Here is a 17769-nt window from a genome sequence, read left to right as displayed (position 1 = left end):
TCTAAAGCAGTCCATTTGACCTAGATAACTGCTACTCCTTCTCACAATAAAAATTCTCCTCACATTCTTTTTAAAGTTCTTTCATGTTGCAAGCTCATGTACCCAGAGGTACAGAAGTTTTAACAAAATTAAATTAAACAAGGACTGTAAGACATATCATACTTGATGCTGAGAAACAAAAATTAAAACAACTGACCCCGAGACATTCTAGGACTTTAAAGAAAAAGAAGTATTTCTCCTTAGGCTTTTGAAAATCATTTAAAAAATAACCAGCTCAAAACTTACCTCTGTGTGATGTCTGCCTTGAAAAGATGCCTAGAGAAGGTCTTGTACAGTAATATTATGTACTTGAAGGTTTACACAGAATTTAAATGGACAGAGTTATTGCCGGCATTCAGAGAAAACCACTGTTTCGTTGCTCTCCATTTTCCCTCCAATCAGGCTTTCCCAGCTACTGGCAGTCCACTGTGCTGCTCAGGAGTAGCTTTCAACTAAGCTCCCAGTGGAGCATCTGATATTTTTCCAAGAAAAGCTCTTGAGACTCTGAACGAACAGTCCTTTCAGCACAATCCCTGTGCCCAACAACTTTCTACATAAAAGCTCTCATTATGAATTTTGAGTCAGTGGGGTTTTCTCAGTCTGTGTTGCTGATCAGGCTTTCTTGACCTAGAATTGGTCCTGCATAGTTTGCATGAAGCCCTAAACCACATTCAAGTGCTCTGCAGGCTAATGATGACAAAAGAAAAAAAGATCCAGAAGAAAATCACATTAAAATTTGATTCAAAATTGGCAGCTCTGTAACCTCTCCCTTAGCTGCCATCTCATTAACATATTTTTTCAAAAGCCTTTTCTCTGCTTCATTACATAATTTGTGTTACAAAATCCAGATAAACATTCATTATTCCCAGATCTAATAATGGTTTATTGCGCTCCCTTTTTCATTTTTTCCAGAGAAAGATGGGGGACAGAAGGGGCTTGTTTAGATGGGAAATGAACCACACTAATTTCTGAGTAACATTTGTGACAGCTGTTGTCTATGGCATATCTATCTGATACATTATGCAAAGACTAGTGAATTATTCTTTCCAATACCTCTGCAAAGTGGAAGAATTAATATTATTGCCCCAATTCAAAGACAAAAAAGGTCAGTTCATATTTTCTGCATCTCCTGTGTATCATTTTTCCACACTGGGCAGGGTCTGTCACATCAGAGACGGCGCTTATCATACAGCTGGAAGGGATCTGTTGTAGCAGCAGGTACACAAATGCTTGGTCTTCCATCAGAAACTCCTGAAGGTACTGGTACCGGCGTTGAAAACGTGAAGTTCTGTTTATTTTTCTCTCTAACTTATATTTCTTCTAAAATTTTCTACGTAAAAATGTAATGCTGAGGTCCAGCACGAGACAGGACCCGCTGCTCCTGCGGCCTCTGGTGCTGCCGGTCCATCCCAACCACAGCAGAGTATCCCCAGGAAGGAAATAGGGGTTGGAAATTTCACCTGGCACGTAGTTTGATGCCCTGAAGTGCTCCAAGGGTCACTGGGGAAGCAGAGAGGCGTAGGGACCTGCTGGGGCACGGCCGCGGGCTCGGGGAGGGGCGGCCGGCCCTGGGTTCCTCCCCCGTTGTGATGGAAGGCGAACACCTCCTCCCACGAGCTGGCTGATTTTGTCCGAGGGAGACAGCATTGTCCGAGGGAGGCCAAGGTGGGTCTGTGGGGCCGGATACTACCGTGACCATCCCCAAGAGGCGAAGGGAAGGCCTCGTGCCCCTGCCCTCAGCGCTGCGGCCCCGCGGCCCGGACGGAGCTCTCGGGCCCCTCAGGGCGCCACGGGCTCCTCGTTCCGCGGGCGAAGGGTGCGGCCGGGCCCGGATTGTGAGGGCAGGGGCTGAGGGCACAGAGCGGTCAGGCCCAGGAACCCTGCCAGCTGCTGAACAAGCTACTGTAAATCAAACTTATGTGGGAAAGAAGGAAACTGAGACCCCGGAGTTTCTCTAAGGACTATCGAACTAATCTGTGTGGAATTCACACCTAAAACCAATAACCAATACTTGCCTGGCAATACTGCTGTTTCTCCTTTAAAGAATTTTTGGCCAAACAGCTGTTTGGGGTGGAGTTACTGCAACAGAGCCTTTCAGTTTCGTTTCCTAGATTCCTCTCTGCTCTTAGAAGAAAGGATATCCAGTAAAATAAAAGGAAAAATGACAGGAGAGAACAGGTTCTGCAAAAATTGGTAAGTGATCTTTCACCCTCTCCACCCCTACAAAAGGGGGGCTTTCAAGAGTTTTTAGGATTTTCGTTGGTGTTATCCAGGTCTCCTGTAAGAGGGGGAGCAGAGGAAGAACCACACCACATGAGTATACTAGCTATTGAGTAGGAAACAAAAATATTTTGAATGCATTTTTACGTTTCCAGGATGCTGTACTCTTGCTGCTTTGCTGTGCAGATGTTTCTTCCACAGTTCTCTCCTCTGCTGCATATTCTCTTTTTACAGAATACCTTTGTGGGCAATTTTGCAGTATCTGGCAGAGAAAAGAGTCAGTGCATGAACCATGCCAAACCCACCAGCTGCCTCAGTTTCCCCCCATGACTGATGGTTCTTTCTCTTGCTATATTTGCAATTAAGTGATAAAATACTCATTTTTTCCAGGGTAGTTGACCATTTCTCATAGAATAGAAGGCTGAAGGGGGCCATGAGGGTAGCATAGCTTGGTGTATATTGAACAGTAGCAAGGCCATTGGGAAAATTATATGAATGAAGGCAATGAAGCACTGCAATTAAAAAAAAGAGTCAAACTTAGAAGGGTTAAGCATGAGCTTAACCTCAATTTTATTTGGTAACAAAGGAAAAAAGTTCATTTACTCTTCTCTCCCATATATGCTCGATAGTAAACGAGATGTGTCTGCTGCCAATTTCTCCCTCCATGAGGCCCACTGCATGCGGTTTCTTACCCTCTGTCCAGAATGTGATGAACCAGTTGCTCAAAAGGATATGAAAGACCATCAGACAGAAGCACACAAACAGGTGAGGAATGCTACATGTTCTTTGGGGTTTTCTTGCAACTAGCAAAGAGCCCTTCCAGCCCTGAAGTAGTATGTTCACATTACTGTGCTCTATATTAACCAGCTTTAAATTTCTGTAATTGTTTGACCAGAAAAATTGTAAGGGTCTGCTATGACCCTTTAGGCCTGGTTACAACATCTTCTGATCTTATTGCACACTTAGCTTAAGAGAATGAAGCTTCTATTACGGTATCTCAGTTTCCTCAGCAGTATAAACTACAGATGATATGTGCTCCTAGTGCTTGTGAATTAGCCTGAGCAGGCAGGGCAAATGATCTGAGTAGAGGAAGACAGACAGTACCTGATCTGACATGAACCTTGCTTGTACAGAGCTTTGACATCAACTCACCTTTTTAACAAAAGCTGAACTGGCAGAGTGCATTTATCAGCTCTTCATACAGGAAGGCAGTAGCATTTTTAGTGTAGCATTAAGAACTCTGTAGCTAGAGGCACTATGGTGAAGCATGAATACACAGGCATGACTTTTTTATTCTGTCTTACTGGTTGCATTGTTTTAGCAATTCCGTTGAACTCAGTTACTTAACAGAACACATGAGTAACTCTCATGGCAAACCTCTAGAAAACCAGCCTACCTCCAATGTTTTCAGAGTGGCTGTTATAATCTAGACTAGCTGAATATCATACCTATACTTTTTAGTTAAAACTCAGTCAAAATTTTAAATACATGCTATTTCACATCACACTTTGCATTTCATATGGGTATCTTTGAGAACTGGATCCTCACACAGAATGACAGTTTTTTGAAAAATCATCAGACACCTGTTTTCCTCAAAATCTCATCAACTCAGCTCAGGCCAGACAGAGAAACAAAAATTCACCAACAGCTGGTTGATGATTGGGATGAAAATGACAGGAAGATCTCAGGAGCTTGAAGCTTATTGATATATGACAGCATCAACCATCCTTCTGTGAACTTCTGTATGTTCTGCTTGCAGATCAGATGCAGACTTTGTCAACAAAGTATGCAGCAATACCAGCTGGAGCATCATGAGGTAAGTATGGAGTGCAATACTTTTTACTTCCAGGCTGACCCTTTTGATCAGACACCAAAAGTCACTCTAATGTGTTCAACAGCAAAAACATGTAAATCCCTGACTCCTGTCCTGGACCATGAAGAAACTTAAATCTCTGAAGAGCCGCAGTGTTTTGGCATACTTTCCCCCCTTGTATGAAGTGGGTGCCCATGGTGGTTGCCCATCCAGTTGTGATGGGACAGTCTGTTCCAGGAGATAGTCTATTACTTTCTCATTCTTGATATCTCGATCTGATGTTCTTTGTGGGCTCCTCCAAGACATTTCTGTCCTGCTCCCACACTCATATTGCCTGCTTCTCTGAATGAGTGATTATACAAGGTGAGAGTCAATGAGAGAAGATACACAAAAACGCTTCGCAGAGGCTGGAAGTGAGAGCAGTCTGTCCATGCTAGCTGTAGTCTAACCATTTTAAGGAACTAAAGCAGTGAAAACACAGCAGCCTTCCTGTGGCAGTGGTAGCTGAAGTATTGGAATTTTCTAGGTGGCCTTGTGCTCTGTTGCTGACCTGTACTGGCACAGAACATCTTCACAGCTGTTGATTCTCATTTTGCCTTATATTGCCTAAATCATCCTAAGATAAAGATAGCCTAGACAGATGAACTGCTAATGCAGCTATGCCTGCATTTGATTTTATAGATAACCCTTAAGGAGAATGTTTTTAAACAGCCACTCATTGCTCTCACTCAATGCCCTCTCTCAATATTGATAGGAAATTTGCAATAATTTTGTCTATTCATGTACAGAACAAGGAGTGCCAAAAACGAGCCATGAAATGCACCATCTGTGACCTTGAAATGCCCTTCAACAAGCTACAGGAACACCTGGACACCTGTGCCAGCCGAACAGAGAGGTGTCAGGAGTGTAACAAATACATCATGTATAAGGACCAGCACAAACACAAGGAGATCTGTCCAAACAGTGGTCTGTCCTACCATAAGGATGTGGACTTTCAAACCAGTGAAGCATCCACTAATGCAACAGTTATTCGCCCCATTGGTAAGCAAAATTCCTCATTGTCACGGACTGGGTCAACTGTTAAATCTCAATGAAAATTCTCCTGCCTTCTCTACAGTTCTTGGTAATCCAGCCTGGAGCTGATTGTTGTTTAACCAGCCATGGTGAAAGGGCCAAGTGTTGTGTTCTATTATGCTGGTATTGTAAAGCCAGTGTGGTTCCACTGACAGGTAGCTCATCGGCCATGTTCTTTTATGCCTCTCTTATATCCTGGAAGAGAAATTCCTTCTGTCAGAAAATAAGTGAAACTTGTTCATCTTTCTATTTGTTGCACAGGAGAAAATGTGATTTAGAACTTCCTTCCACTTTGTACACAAAAGCCAGGGATGCATACCTTGATTTCTTGAAGTTGAGAGCAGCTTTATTAGGCCTAAGGTGTTGGACAGAGTATGTCAAGACAAAAAATTAATGAATCTAGTCAATTATTCCAGAAAAGAATAGGCATCAGTAGGTGCAGTGGTTGGCAAAATAAACTATAGAGAGCAAACCCTCCTGGCAACAGAATTAGCTGGGCCAGGGTAAGAGTGAAGCATCTTGAGACGCAAAACATGGGACTGGAATGGAATTTCAAATATCCTGAAATTGAGAAGGGAAGGTGGATTACGTTTGTGCCAAAAGCAAAATGAAGTCATAGCTCAAATTTCTTTTTGGCCAGTGGAATCAGCATTCTATGTTTCTGTAGAACCAGAGACTCTAAGTGGATCTGAGCAGCCTGTCTGGATAACTAGGGTCAATGCTTTGTTTCTCTTAATTTTTTTTCCCTTCTGAAGGTACTGGTGGCAATCTTTGTCAGAAGTGCAGTAAGTTATTCCCAGATGACCAGTACTCCCAGCATCTGGTAAGCATATTTGAAACTGAGCAAGAGCATGGTTTGTGCTTAATTTCCAGCCAGGTTATTTCTCCAAAAAGCTGTATATTAGCTAAGAAAGGGCAGTGTGTCTTGGCTTTTCAAACATAGTGTCCTGATACAGTGCATTGCACTGAAGCATCACTGGGAGGGGCTGTCCAAGGTCCCTCCCCAGGCCTCACCTCTATCCCAAATCACATCATGGCCACAGGGTTGGGTGCAATGCCAATCTTCACCTCATTGGGCATACTCTCTTTTAACAGAATAAATGCAATGCAGCCCATAAGCTGACAAAAGTTCTTGCTGGCCAGTCAGCTTCAAGCCTCATCGGTGCTCCACCACAGTCTTCTTCCTCCCTGGCTCCCTCTTCCTCCTCTGAAAATGCAATGGCATGGAAAGATGTCCGTCCCAAAGGGAAAGAAAGGGAGCAGCCAGTGACCTCCAAACCTTTAAAGAACAAAAAGATTGGCTTTCTGTCTCCCACAAGAGGCGGATGTTCCACATCACCTCAAGCTCTTAAAGACACTCAGGCTTTTGACATGCTGGTGACCTGTGACCATTGCGACATTCTACTGCCACTTCCAACCCTTCGGAAACATGAGGTGAGAAGTCACACACTGGACTTGGCCTCCTATCTGGAAAGGCCCATACCTACACAGTCACTACTTATCTTCACACTGCCCAGGACCCTAGTGCCCATCTCTGCATTCCAAAACTTCTTGATATGTTGGCCATAGGTACACGCTGTTCATAAAGTGTGGAATTTGTTAATTCCATTGACTATTTATGCTTACATCTACACAAACAAGATCTATAATGTGCTTGAGTTTTAGGAAAATAATGACGACTCAGGCCATTAATTTTAAGCTCATATCCTGGAAAGTCTTCAGCAACTGTCCTTATTTGCTGAGGGCTGATGTTGTTCCTGCTAAGCAAATAGTAGGACTGTATCTCAGCTGCATCAGATATTAAGCTCTAGATAATTTTCCATCCCAACAAAGGGGCCCAGTTGCCTCACTACTGAATATGATGGCTTGTTGAATATAATATTAAATTTTCCTCTGATATGACTGTTACTTATTTTTCTAGATCAAATGTCTGCATTGGACAACTTTGCAAAATGCTAGGATGAAACAAAAATCAAGCCATGGGGAAAAAGGTATCGCAGAATTTCAGAAATTTAGAATAGATTTCATAATTCAGGATTATTCTACACTGTGTTAACAGGAACATTTTGCAAGAGGGAGTATATCTAACACAAGCTAATACACAAAGGTCTTTAGATTCCAACACGCAGTGGGTTTCTGTGAGGTTGCACTAAGGAAGCATTGCTCCACAGCCAGTGTGTTTTTGCTCTCTTGACTCAAACTAACATGTCTTGTGCCTCACAAATTAAGCTACTTTGAACAGTGCAGTACTTTCCCTACTGAAGCAGAGACCAGAACATCCTTCTCTGGTTTTCAGTTCCTGGCAGAGTCATTTCCTCTCAGTCCAGTTTAATTAAGTGAAACTGAAAGCCGTTGTTCTCAATCTGTCCTTTTTCTGCTTGGTTCAGTAAATGATGTATTACTTCTCCCTGCAAAACTTTTCTTTCCTGGTGAATTAAAGAGAGAAAGCACCAATGTGAGAAATAGGCAGTTTCTCTAGTTTTGAATTACAGGACTCTGGTCTTGAAATAAAAGTGAGTACCTGGTAATTACATGAATTATTTGAACTGCATTGTAAGGGTTTTATATTATTCAACTGAGTGATGACATAGGAAGGCTGTAAACCTGAAACTTTAAAAACACTCATAACTGGGCTTTGTTTGGTTTCAGGAGACTCTTTCTACAGCATTCGTGATTAAATCTGGAAAACAGGGGCACGTCTTCAGATTGAATCTTCAGCTCAGCTTTAGCAAAAGGCCATGTGGAAATATGATAGCTTTATCGGCAAATAAAAGTGCAGACTTGCTACTCTGGATTAAGAACAAAGAGTGACTCAGATTTTTTATTCCTTATCAAGAGAAGCATTTAAAGGTTTCACTAGAAAACTGTAAAAGTGATGGGGGCTCAACAGGTGTTGTTTCAAATATTCCTGTGCAAGCTTGCCTTAAGAATGTCCTTTTGCCACCTGGTTCTGCAAGGAGAGCAGCTTATTTTAAAATATATCTTCTGAGGGAGAGAAGGAAATAAGGAATTTCAGAATACCTTGTCATGTTGAATGCCACCAATTCCTCTCATGCTCACTGAGAGCTAAGAACTTGGTGTTTATCAAAACATGGCCCAGTGAAATTAGAAAACATTAAATCCTGCTCTTCATCACTTCAGTGAACCACTGAACCTAGGAGCAGCACAGACATCTTCATCTCTGGAAATGGCAGACACATCCCAGGATAACTGAGGGTGTTTATCTCCTGGAATACAAATGGAAACTGATAGAGCCAAATGGTGGGAGTTAAACATGAAGGGTGAGTGGATGCTCACAGGACAGCAAATGGGCAAGAACAGGCAGGTAAGGGGATAGTGCTCACACCAACCATCCCTGTTACCCCAGGACCACTGCAGACTGTCGTCCTGCTCTGTCACAGGTCATTGTGACAGCACATGGAGTCACACTGCTAGACAGGGACCAAAGTGACCGTGTCTGAAAAGGGCCACAAACCTACCTTAGAGCACAAGGCCGGCTTTAGCCTTAGAGCCCTTTCCCGTGGAGGGGTGAGAAGGCCCGGCCTGTTAAGGAAGTGTTTCCTCGGAGCCCCTCGGGGGTGTTTCGGCGCTCGGTGCTGCAGTGTCACCGTGTGGCTGTCGGCGGCAGCGGCACCGGCTCGGAGGGAGGAGAGCCGGGAGGGGCCCGGGCAGCCCGCCCAGCTCGGGGCTGCACACGCCGGGCACGGGGACCGTGCGGGGACTGACACCGTCGGGCTCCCAGCTGGGGCAAGGACAACGTGACCTGGGTAGGGAGTGCAGCGAGCAGGTGTCCGTGGCCTGGAGCTGCAGTCACCTGGCCTGCTCTGGTGCCCTGTGTGCAAGGGTACATGTTGCCAGGACTCTGTCTCGGCACCAAGAGAGCCTCCGAAACACAACACCTCTCTGAGGATCTTTAAAACTCCTGCAAACAATCTGACGATCGCCTCTTCCAGGGTGAGGAGATTGCTGTTACGGCCACCCCAGATGTCCCCGTGGTGCTGGAGGTGCTGCCCAGCGTGGTGACCCTGCTCCTAAACTCAGTGCCAAGGCTCTCCGGTTTCACAGAATGGCCTTTGTCTAAGCTGCCGGGGCCCAGAGGGAGGGCGAGGGGCCTGTTCATTTGCAGAGTATGAAAGTATGGAAGCAGCAGCGCCCAGACGTCTGCAAACCTGAGCTCCAAGGTCCGCAAGGCATGCGGTACCAGGGTAGCACAAAGTTCAGGATGAGAGGGAAGCAGCAGTCGTTGGTTTCAAAGCTCCCAAACGTGTTCGCTGTGCCAGTGCAATCCCTTCGGTCACTAGATGGCAACAAAGACCCAACGTGCTCTTCCCTGGGCTACAGGGGAGGCTTGTTGAGCTCGGCCTGGATTTGCCCCAGGAGATGGAAGCGGAAGATACTAGAGAAACTATAAAAGTAACTGTGCCGTCGTTCTGCTTGGTAATGAGGATTTGTTTCGTTATTGTCTGTTTCTTAAAAAAAATAGATCGGTTGTATTTACCAAGAAGAAAATTATTATCAGATTAAAAATATATTTCTGTGCGAGAAAAGGAAGCTCAGCCTTACCAGGACAAGTACTCAGAGGACATGGCATCATACTCCTGAAACACTGCTGAGGTTTCAAATCACTGGGATTTCAGTGTTTTTCCTTGAAGTTTAAGACACATTTTGATTCTTTGACAGTGGCAGGAGGCAATCTAATTCTGTATGACACTCCTTCCATAGTGAAACCTTACCTACATGCCTCTCCATACAGTATTTTTTTAAACAATCCTTTGTCATAGTGAAAACTTTAACACCAATCTCTGAGACACTAGAATGAAGAACACCTTGTATTTGTCCATTTCCTCAGTGCTGTGTGCTGGTGGCTGCTCCTCACTATGCTGTGTGCTGTGTGTATATTAATATTCCTCAAAGGTTAATCTCATTTGAAGGCAGGAATTTTGTGTGTACAAAACATTGCAAAGCCAGCTGGCATATCCTACTCCAAGACACTGTTCTGATTCAAAAACAGTGTTATGGGAAGCAGAAGGAACTAAATGAGGAAATTAAACTGACAATATACCCTGCAGTGAGCTGATGGGGAAAAGCTGAATGACCTGTTTTTGAATTTGTCCACTGCTGCTTCTCAGTGGTTCTGTTGCAAAAGACAGTGCAGGATCTCAGAATTTACTGGTGTCTTCTATGGGATGGATTTTCAATAATCCAGAGGGTAAAAGTCATCTGTTGAACCAACACAAGGCCCCCATATCACCTCAGCATGCTAAAGAAAAAACAAGCAGCATATATTTTACAAACCACACCCACCCATGTAACTTGTGTAGTACCTCATGGAGGGTTAGAAGTTGGACTTGATGATCCTTGTGGGTCCCTTCCAACTCAGCATATTCTATGATTCTGTGATTCTGTGACTGATATCTCTTCATTTGCTGCTGAAGGGCTTTCTATGTGCCTTAAGTCACATTGGGATAAAATTTAGCAGAAACTTGAGCTCAAGTACTTTTCTGATTATTTAGAAAAAAACCTCAAAAAATAAGCAAACTAATTAATGGGTGACCAACACTGTCATCTCCTATGGTATATGAACACATGTCCTTGCAATTCAGAAAGAAAAATTTGCAGTAAAAGTGCAAGTAACCAGTGGGTGAGTAAGTGGACTAAGGTAGGCAGAGATGTCCCCAAGTGATGGCAAACCTTGCAGAGGCAGCAGAGCTGAAGGAAATTCATCCCTGTGCTGTGGCCATTGGTATCCTGCAACTGCATAAAGTCCCAGTGAGCCCCGTGTGTGAGCGGTGGCAGGCCCAGGCCACAGGAGGAGGGCAGGGTGTGCACGAGGAGCTGTCTGCTCCTCTCTGGCTCCCTGCAGGAAGGTGTCACCTGTTTTCATTTCCACTAAATGGATGTGGCTGCTCCCACAGGCCTGCACACAATATCCAGTCTGGCTTTCCATGACTGGAGGCAGTGTGAGGAAATGAGACTTCATGCTTTGTCTTATATCCAGATGTCGCAGAGGGGGAGGACAGGGTTATCACAAGTGCCTGTATCAGATTTGACTGGTGCACTGTTCCCTCCTGCTCATCCAGACATCTCAGAGGAGAAAGGCTGATGAATAGAGTAATTTCTAGTAGTCTTTGCTGTGCCAAAAATAACTTTTTCTATCAAATGTGATGAAGGTTTGATATCTCTTCTTGATTCTGAGAGTTTGTTCTGCCTTTAGCTACTTATCCCTAAGGCTCAAACTTCTTGAAAGTTGATTGTTATTGTAGCAGGTCAGATTACACTGTTCTGTAGGGAATTTTCCACAGAAAATTCCACCTGTTGTGTGGAGCTTGGAGCCCAGTGCCAGCACCATCAGCATATTGAAGATGCTTTTCAGGAATAAGAAATATCCTTTTTATAGAGACTTGCAAATGTGAAAGAGCTGGCTTGGGTGTTAGAGGAAACATTGAGTAGAGTTGAATGTGAGGAGTGAAAATTGCTCTTTTAAAAGTAACTTGTAAAGGTTGGTAAGAGTGGTGGGTACACAGATCAGTGCTAGGCTGGTTCTCATTGCAGCTGTTCTGCAGAGCTCCATGACACTGAGCTGTGCTGGTTTGGAGGCATGAGGAAGAAAACATGTAGACTTGAATGGTATTGGCTCATAAGAACCATAAGAACCTCAGAAAAGGTTTTCAGCATTTGCTTGAATTCAAACTGTGTACTGCATAAGTTTTCTCTGATGTCATTTTTGAATGGAGAATCCATTACAGCCTTTTGTGACCTGGTAATTTGGTTGAGAAGCTGGCTTTTATGTAAAGGGCAGGCTATCTTTTTCTTGATGGTTTCCTAGTAAAGAGGTGGTTTTAATGCATCTCACAGTGATGTAGGTGAGAGACAAAGGTACATGTCAGAGGAGAAGAATAGTTTAGGAAAAGAGGATCAGCTTAAACCTAAAGAATACAGAATGCAATAAAAGGGAAATAAAATGAGGGGATAAAGGAAAGTGACTGATTACATGTCAGCCCAAAACAACTTCCAACAGGTGTGGAATAGAAATGTTTTGAAATTGTGTCCTTTTTGTGAACTTAAGCTCACAAAAATATTAAACCACACACCCCCAACTCAGCTGCCCCTGCCCAAAACAGATGCATAGTGAAAATATATAATGTATATAAGCCTATTTTCGGAGTGATCCAACCCTGTAGGTATTTATTTCCAGTCTGGAGAGGGCAATGAAATGTGACAAAATAGGATTTTAAACTGAATTGCCTGCGCTTTTTTGCCTTGTCAAGTACATAAATGTAAACATGCACCATAACAGATAAAGATGAATCCCACATTGAGTATTTTGTTGGAGAAGCAACAAACTGCACTAAAAATTGATGAATGGCAAATTTATTTTTATTTAAGCATTTATTTTTATGGCATTAGCAAATAGAAAAATATATGGGAGTATGCAAATAATTTTGAGGAGACATTAAAATAAACTGAACGATATCAAGTTGCTCATCCTTCATAGAGATTTTGTGCTTCAGTATTGTGGACATTATCAAAGCACATATAACATGGCTGGTGGAAACACTGGAAATGGTTTTAATTCTTCAAAAGCCTGAGCTTTCACTGTAGTTCCATATTGAGAGCTCAAACTTTTAAAATGTTCAATAAATCTGCTTTATGTTGCTTTTATGACATAAAAGCATGCATATTTTATTATAAAATATGTTATTGGATTTTCTTTATGGACTTTTCTTTAAAGTTTTATTTAAAAAGTCAAAGAAATGGTGTAAACTGTGGGAAGTAGAACCTTGTATTAAATAAACTTAGCAAAGAATAACTGTAGGAGTTTAAGCTGTTTATTGTGGACTGCTTCTAGTTAATAAAAAGTAGGACTCTTGTCCTATTAATGCTTGAACTTTTAGAAGCCACCAAGATGTCTGTGAGGTCCCTGCTGAGCAAATATGTTCCCCCTGGTGTGGCCAAGTGCTGAGCCTGGGGCAGCTGCCACAGGTCCTGCAGAAGTCCCCTAAATTGGCAAAGAGGCTTCTCAGCTTCCTGTAAGTTTGCTTTTTATTCTCCAGTAATAATTCCAGGGATTCATCTTCTGCTTGATGCTCAAGCTGTATTTCTCTTTACATCACCACAATTAATTTATAAGCTCTGAAATGATAGATAATGTTTATTATGGAGATGACTTCCTCAAACAAGGTCCCTGGAATAACCTCCAAGGATTTGTAAGGAACGTTATATTTGGTAATTAATTATGCAAACCTACTTTTAACATATCTTTAGGTAATCAGAACAAAAGAAGACAGTTGTCTTTGTTAATTATAATGAAAAATTACTTATGAATATTGTAATTATGCACATTACTGTGTCTGCTGTCACTCATGGCTGGGATGCCTTTAGGCAATATTATTTTCCTTCCATTGTCATTGTAACAAAGGTCTAATGAAATGAAAAGGATTGAAGTTAGAGGCACTGCAGTTTAATTTCAGAAAACATTATTTTCTCAGTCAGATCAGAATTGGCAGTGTAGTGTCACCTGGGGAAATGGTGTCCTGTCCCTGTCCCAGGAATGGTGCTCTGGGGTGTGCAGGGCTGTAGGAGCAGGCAGAAGCCCTGATGTTTCCCTGCAGCAAAGCTTTGTGGAGGAGGGCTCTGCACTCCATGGATGAAAGCAACACACCACTCTGCTGTGTAGGGAAAGCAGAACCTGTTCATGACCTCTTAAAATTGCTTTTTTAGTGTGTGAGAGCACTTCCATTTATCTTTGAGTTAAAGCTGTATCTACCCCATCAGCTAAGAATTTGCCTACTAAGTTTTACTAAAGTGTGCTCACAAGTCGGGTTTTCTTTAAGGTGATGAAGTCACAAATCCAGAGGTTGCCTGGCCAGTTCTTGAGCTGGACAAGGGTGGCAGTTCATTATGGTCTCATATTCAGCTTTCTGGCACTTAACATGGTCAAGTGCCTTGTGTTTCTGCAGAAGTAGATCCTCCATCAGAATGGGCCAGCTCAGCCTTTGGTCCTCATGTCCAGCAAACAGCTGATAAAGGGCCATTAAATTAATTCAGGTTTAAAAGTTCAATTTATAGTTGCCCTTTATAGGACAGAAAATGGCTTTGAATTTCCAGTGCTTGACACTTACCAGAGGTCAATAATGTGTCATTAAATATTTTTGTGCTGCTAAAACACGTTTTCTGCTCTGTCTAGTACTGGAAATTTTAAACGGTTTGATGCCTGATTACAGCCATACCTTGAAAATCCGGGCTCTACCTTTAGCTTGTGCTTCCAAGACCAAATTTCCAAAGGTGCTTGATGAACAGTTCATGAAACAACCTCAACACATTACTTGTACTTCTCACCAGACCCATCTCTCTGTGCATAAGTGGGTCCGTGGAATCCCTATCTCTGTCCTTCTGGAAGGCTGACAGAAGATGGTGAATTTTTATTTATTCTTTTTATCAGTTGTGCACTTTCCCCCAGCTGTGCTAATGGCTCCATAACTTTCAGGAGTGTGTAAACACATGAGGAAAGTGATGCTCTGAACAGATTATCCAAATATATAAAGCAGGGAAAAGGTGGGAAGAGGGGCTTTTTTCCTACGTCTTATAGAGACCTGGAGCTGAGAGATGCAGATCTCACGTGCATTTTTGCAGGTCAGTTGGAGAACCCAGCAGGTCCAGGCTCTTGGCTCATCTCTTTTAGTCAAAGCCAGAAAACAGGACAAAAATATACTTAAAATATGCCCTTACATTTAGAGGTGTTTCAGAGGAAGTGGATTCACATGCTTTTTGATGAAAATTCTGACAATGGGTTTTATTTGAGTGTATTTTCATCTTATGCTGCAAGGTCAGGTCATGACAGCATGTTTCTTCCATTTTGGGTTTTTTTTCAGGGTGGACAGGGGGTGCATGGAGGCAGAAAGTGTTCTCTGCTGCTTTCTAAAATGCAGAACAGAGGTGGCAAATAGTAGTTACAGCTGATTTCCCAATTAGAAGCATGGGGAATGGAGACATCACCCAAATCTCCATAAGATTGCTCTGAACTCTTTTTTTTTAAGTCTACCACCATTTTCCAGATATTTAAATCTGTAGAGACAAAGAGAGAGAGAAAAAAACTGATAGAAACACGAGAGCTGGTGCTCATCCTTTGTTTCAGAACCTGACCTAAATGACTTTGATCTCTGCAAGCAAATCTGCTTCACAGATACCTGCAAGTGCTGCTGCCATCCTGCACACAGCATTTTACTGTCAGGCAATTATAAACCACAACCGTGATGCCACTTCAACTTTGGAGTTTGCCCTTTTAATTTTGTCTGTTGCTATGGCAGCAACAAATGATTGCAATCACTGCTGTTTATATTGCAGTCCAAGTCACATCAATAAGGATCTTGGAAACAAAACAATAAAAATCTGACTTAACCGTACAATGCATTTGTTATTGTGCATAATAGGTTGTTCACAATAGTCAGGATTCTTCAAAATCTTTTTTTTCCTGAAGCATTTGGAAAATTCCTTTAACTAATGGGTTGTCAAATGATAATTTACTTTCAGTACATACTTATCCAGTGCTGTTCACACAGCTGGACAAGATTTCTTTTACACTGTTTCCTGAGTATATCCTTGAAAACAAATATTTTCATGGCCTTTCTAGTGTTGAAGACACATTCTATCTTTTTACACTCTGTACTAATCATAGTAGTGCATTAGGTCTACAATAATACATCTTTAAAAAGGTAATTCAGTAGTTTTTTCCACACTATCTCATCTATTTAGATTGTACAGGCTGGGGTCTGTGCTGGAGTGTCGCTCCCAGTCCTGCCCCAGTGCTGAGCAGACAGCAGAGCTGGCAGGGTGTGAGTTCATCTCCTGGGTGGGTGAGGAGACCCACCTGTACCTGCCCTGCCTCGAGCCCATCCCTGCCCTGCCCTGCGGGTGTCAGATGCCCAACATGGGGGGGCTGAGCCTGGCAGGGCCTGGCAGGGCTGGGACCCCTCTGCTGCTGGTGCAGCTTTTCTTGCAGAAAGTTCAGTCTCGATGGAAGAGCCTAGGAAGGCAATTTGCTGTTTAAATGACCCAGTGCACATTGGGCATATTGAAGAAAAAAGCCATTTCCTAGTGACTACGTCTCATTAAAAAAGCAATTTTCCAATCAATTACAATGCAATTTAGCTGCTAACTGTTTAATTATCAAAAAAGAAGCTATTTTGTTCTGTTCCTATATTTATGAACCCTGCCTTAAAATCTCATCTTCAGAGTAGCTGTTTGGAGGAATGTGACTGCTCTATTGATGCAATTATAGTAAAGTTAAAATTTTCACTTCAATGTATACTATTAGTTCAAGGAAATATTGTTTGCACAGAAGCTTTTGAAATAGGAGATTCATTGATCTCTACAAAAGCTTGAATCTTTATTGTTATTTTCATGCAGTATAAAAATTGCATTATCTTATGTAGGTTTTATTAGAGGAGCATTGCTTTTTTTTCCTTTTATTTTTTTTTTTAATCTTGTGTAAGGATTTGAGTCCTGGAAACGTGCTGAAAATAGATCAAGGCTCCTCTTCAAAGGAAGAGGAACAACCGGGCACATTGCAGAGGTGATGCTGTGCCCAGTTGTGATGTCCTGTCTCGGGGTGAGCACCACGGTGGAGGAGGCACTTACAGCTGACTGCTTAGAACAGGAAGACATTCAAGTAGCAGGGCTGCCATGCCTTGCAACTTTTATTTAAAATCTTGCAATAATTGCTGTTTCTTCTTAAAGCTCCAGCTCCCAGAGTTATCTGAGAGGAGGAAGGGAGCTGAGAGGTGAAGAGGTGGGGAAAGCTCTTAATTAGGAGATAATTAAATAGGCATTTTTCCGAGATGGGCATCAAAATGGAGTTTAATGGTGACAGTTACTGGAGCCTATTTTTTGCTCCCCATTCTCTCATAACTTTTAGATTATTACAGGAAATTTGTTACATGAAACTCGTACAGAGGTCAAGACCCATGTCACTGCTCCTCAGTGTATCACATCACTTTGCTCATGTTTGTGTGCCCTTGTATACGTCTGGTCAGCTTTAAAATTGCAGTGTAGAAATAGTACCAGATATGGTAATTATGAATCTGCTGGTTTTGTAATAAAATTTTCAAAAGCCTGTAGTTGTTTTTCAGTTCACAGCTCCGGTACTTTGCAAATCTCACTATTATGCACTTAGAGAAAAAAGCATTCCTCACATTTTGTGAGGTATGTCTGTTTTCTTCTTTCTTGCATGTGTCCATGTAGCTGCTGTTTATTTCCAGTGTGTCTTGGGTCTGGAAGGTTTTGCTTATGAGCACGGTAGTATGGCACGGATAATTATTTATTGATTTAGCTCAAATGATTAACGATTCAGCTTTAACACGTCTGTTTTATTGCTGTGCATAAAAAAAACATTGAGGTAATTAAACCAGTTTGATTGCTTTGAGTACGGTGAGACCCAACACACACACGTGTTGCACTGTCACCTGAGGCTGACACTTGGGAAGCCCGTGGTGCAGCACAGCCTGTGCCCTGGAGGAGACTGCACCGGCTGCAGAGCACTGAGCGCGCTGGGAGAAGCACATATGGCCCTCAAAGGGAGCTCTGGGGGCAAGTTCCCTCGTGAAACTCCTCTGCTGGAGTTTCAG

The 17769-nt window shown here is 42.6% G+C and overlaps 1 protein-coding gene across 1 annotated transcript; it reads left to right on the top strand.

Moving 5' to 3' along the window:
- Positions 1-1988: 1988 nt before the first annotated feature.
- XAF1 (XIAP associated factor 1) lies at positions 1989-7951 on the top strand. The gene is made up of 8 exons (XM_064678211.1): positions 1989-2232; positions 2889-3024; positions 4019-4075; positions 4861-5113; positions 5902-5969; positions 6242-6580; positions 7068-7137; positions 7796-7951. Exons 1-8 carry the CDS (start codon positions 2201-2203, stop codon positions 7822-7824), a joined length of 984 nt encoding a protein of 327 aa, XP_064534281.1. The 5' UTR covers positions 1989-2200; the 3' UTR covers positions 7825-7951.
- The last annotated feature ends 9818 nt before the right edge of the window (positions 7952-17769 follow it).

This window comes from Pseudopipra pipra, chromosome 21 (assembly GCF_036250125.1).
Source record: "Pseudopipra pipra isolate bDixPip1 chromosome 21, bDixPip1.hap1, whole genome shotgun sequence".
NCBI classification, from domain to species: Eukaryota; Metazoa; Chordata; class Aves; order Passeriformes; family Pipridae; genus Pseudopipra; species Pseudopipra pipra.
Note: the sequence above shows the minus strand (reverse complement) of the source record. Positions and strands in the feature narration are given on the sequence as shown.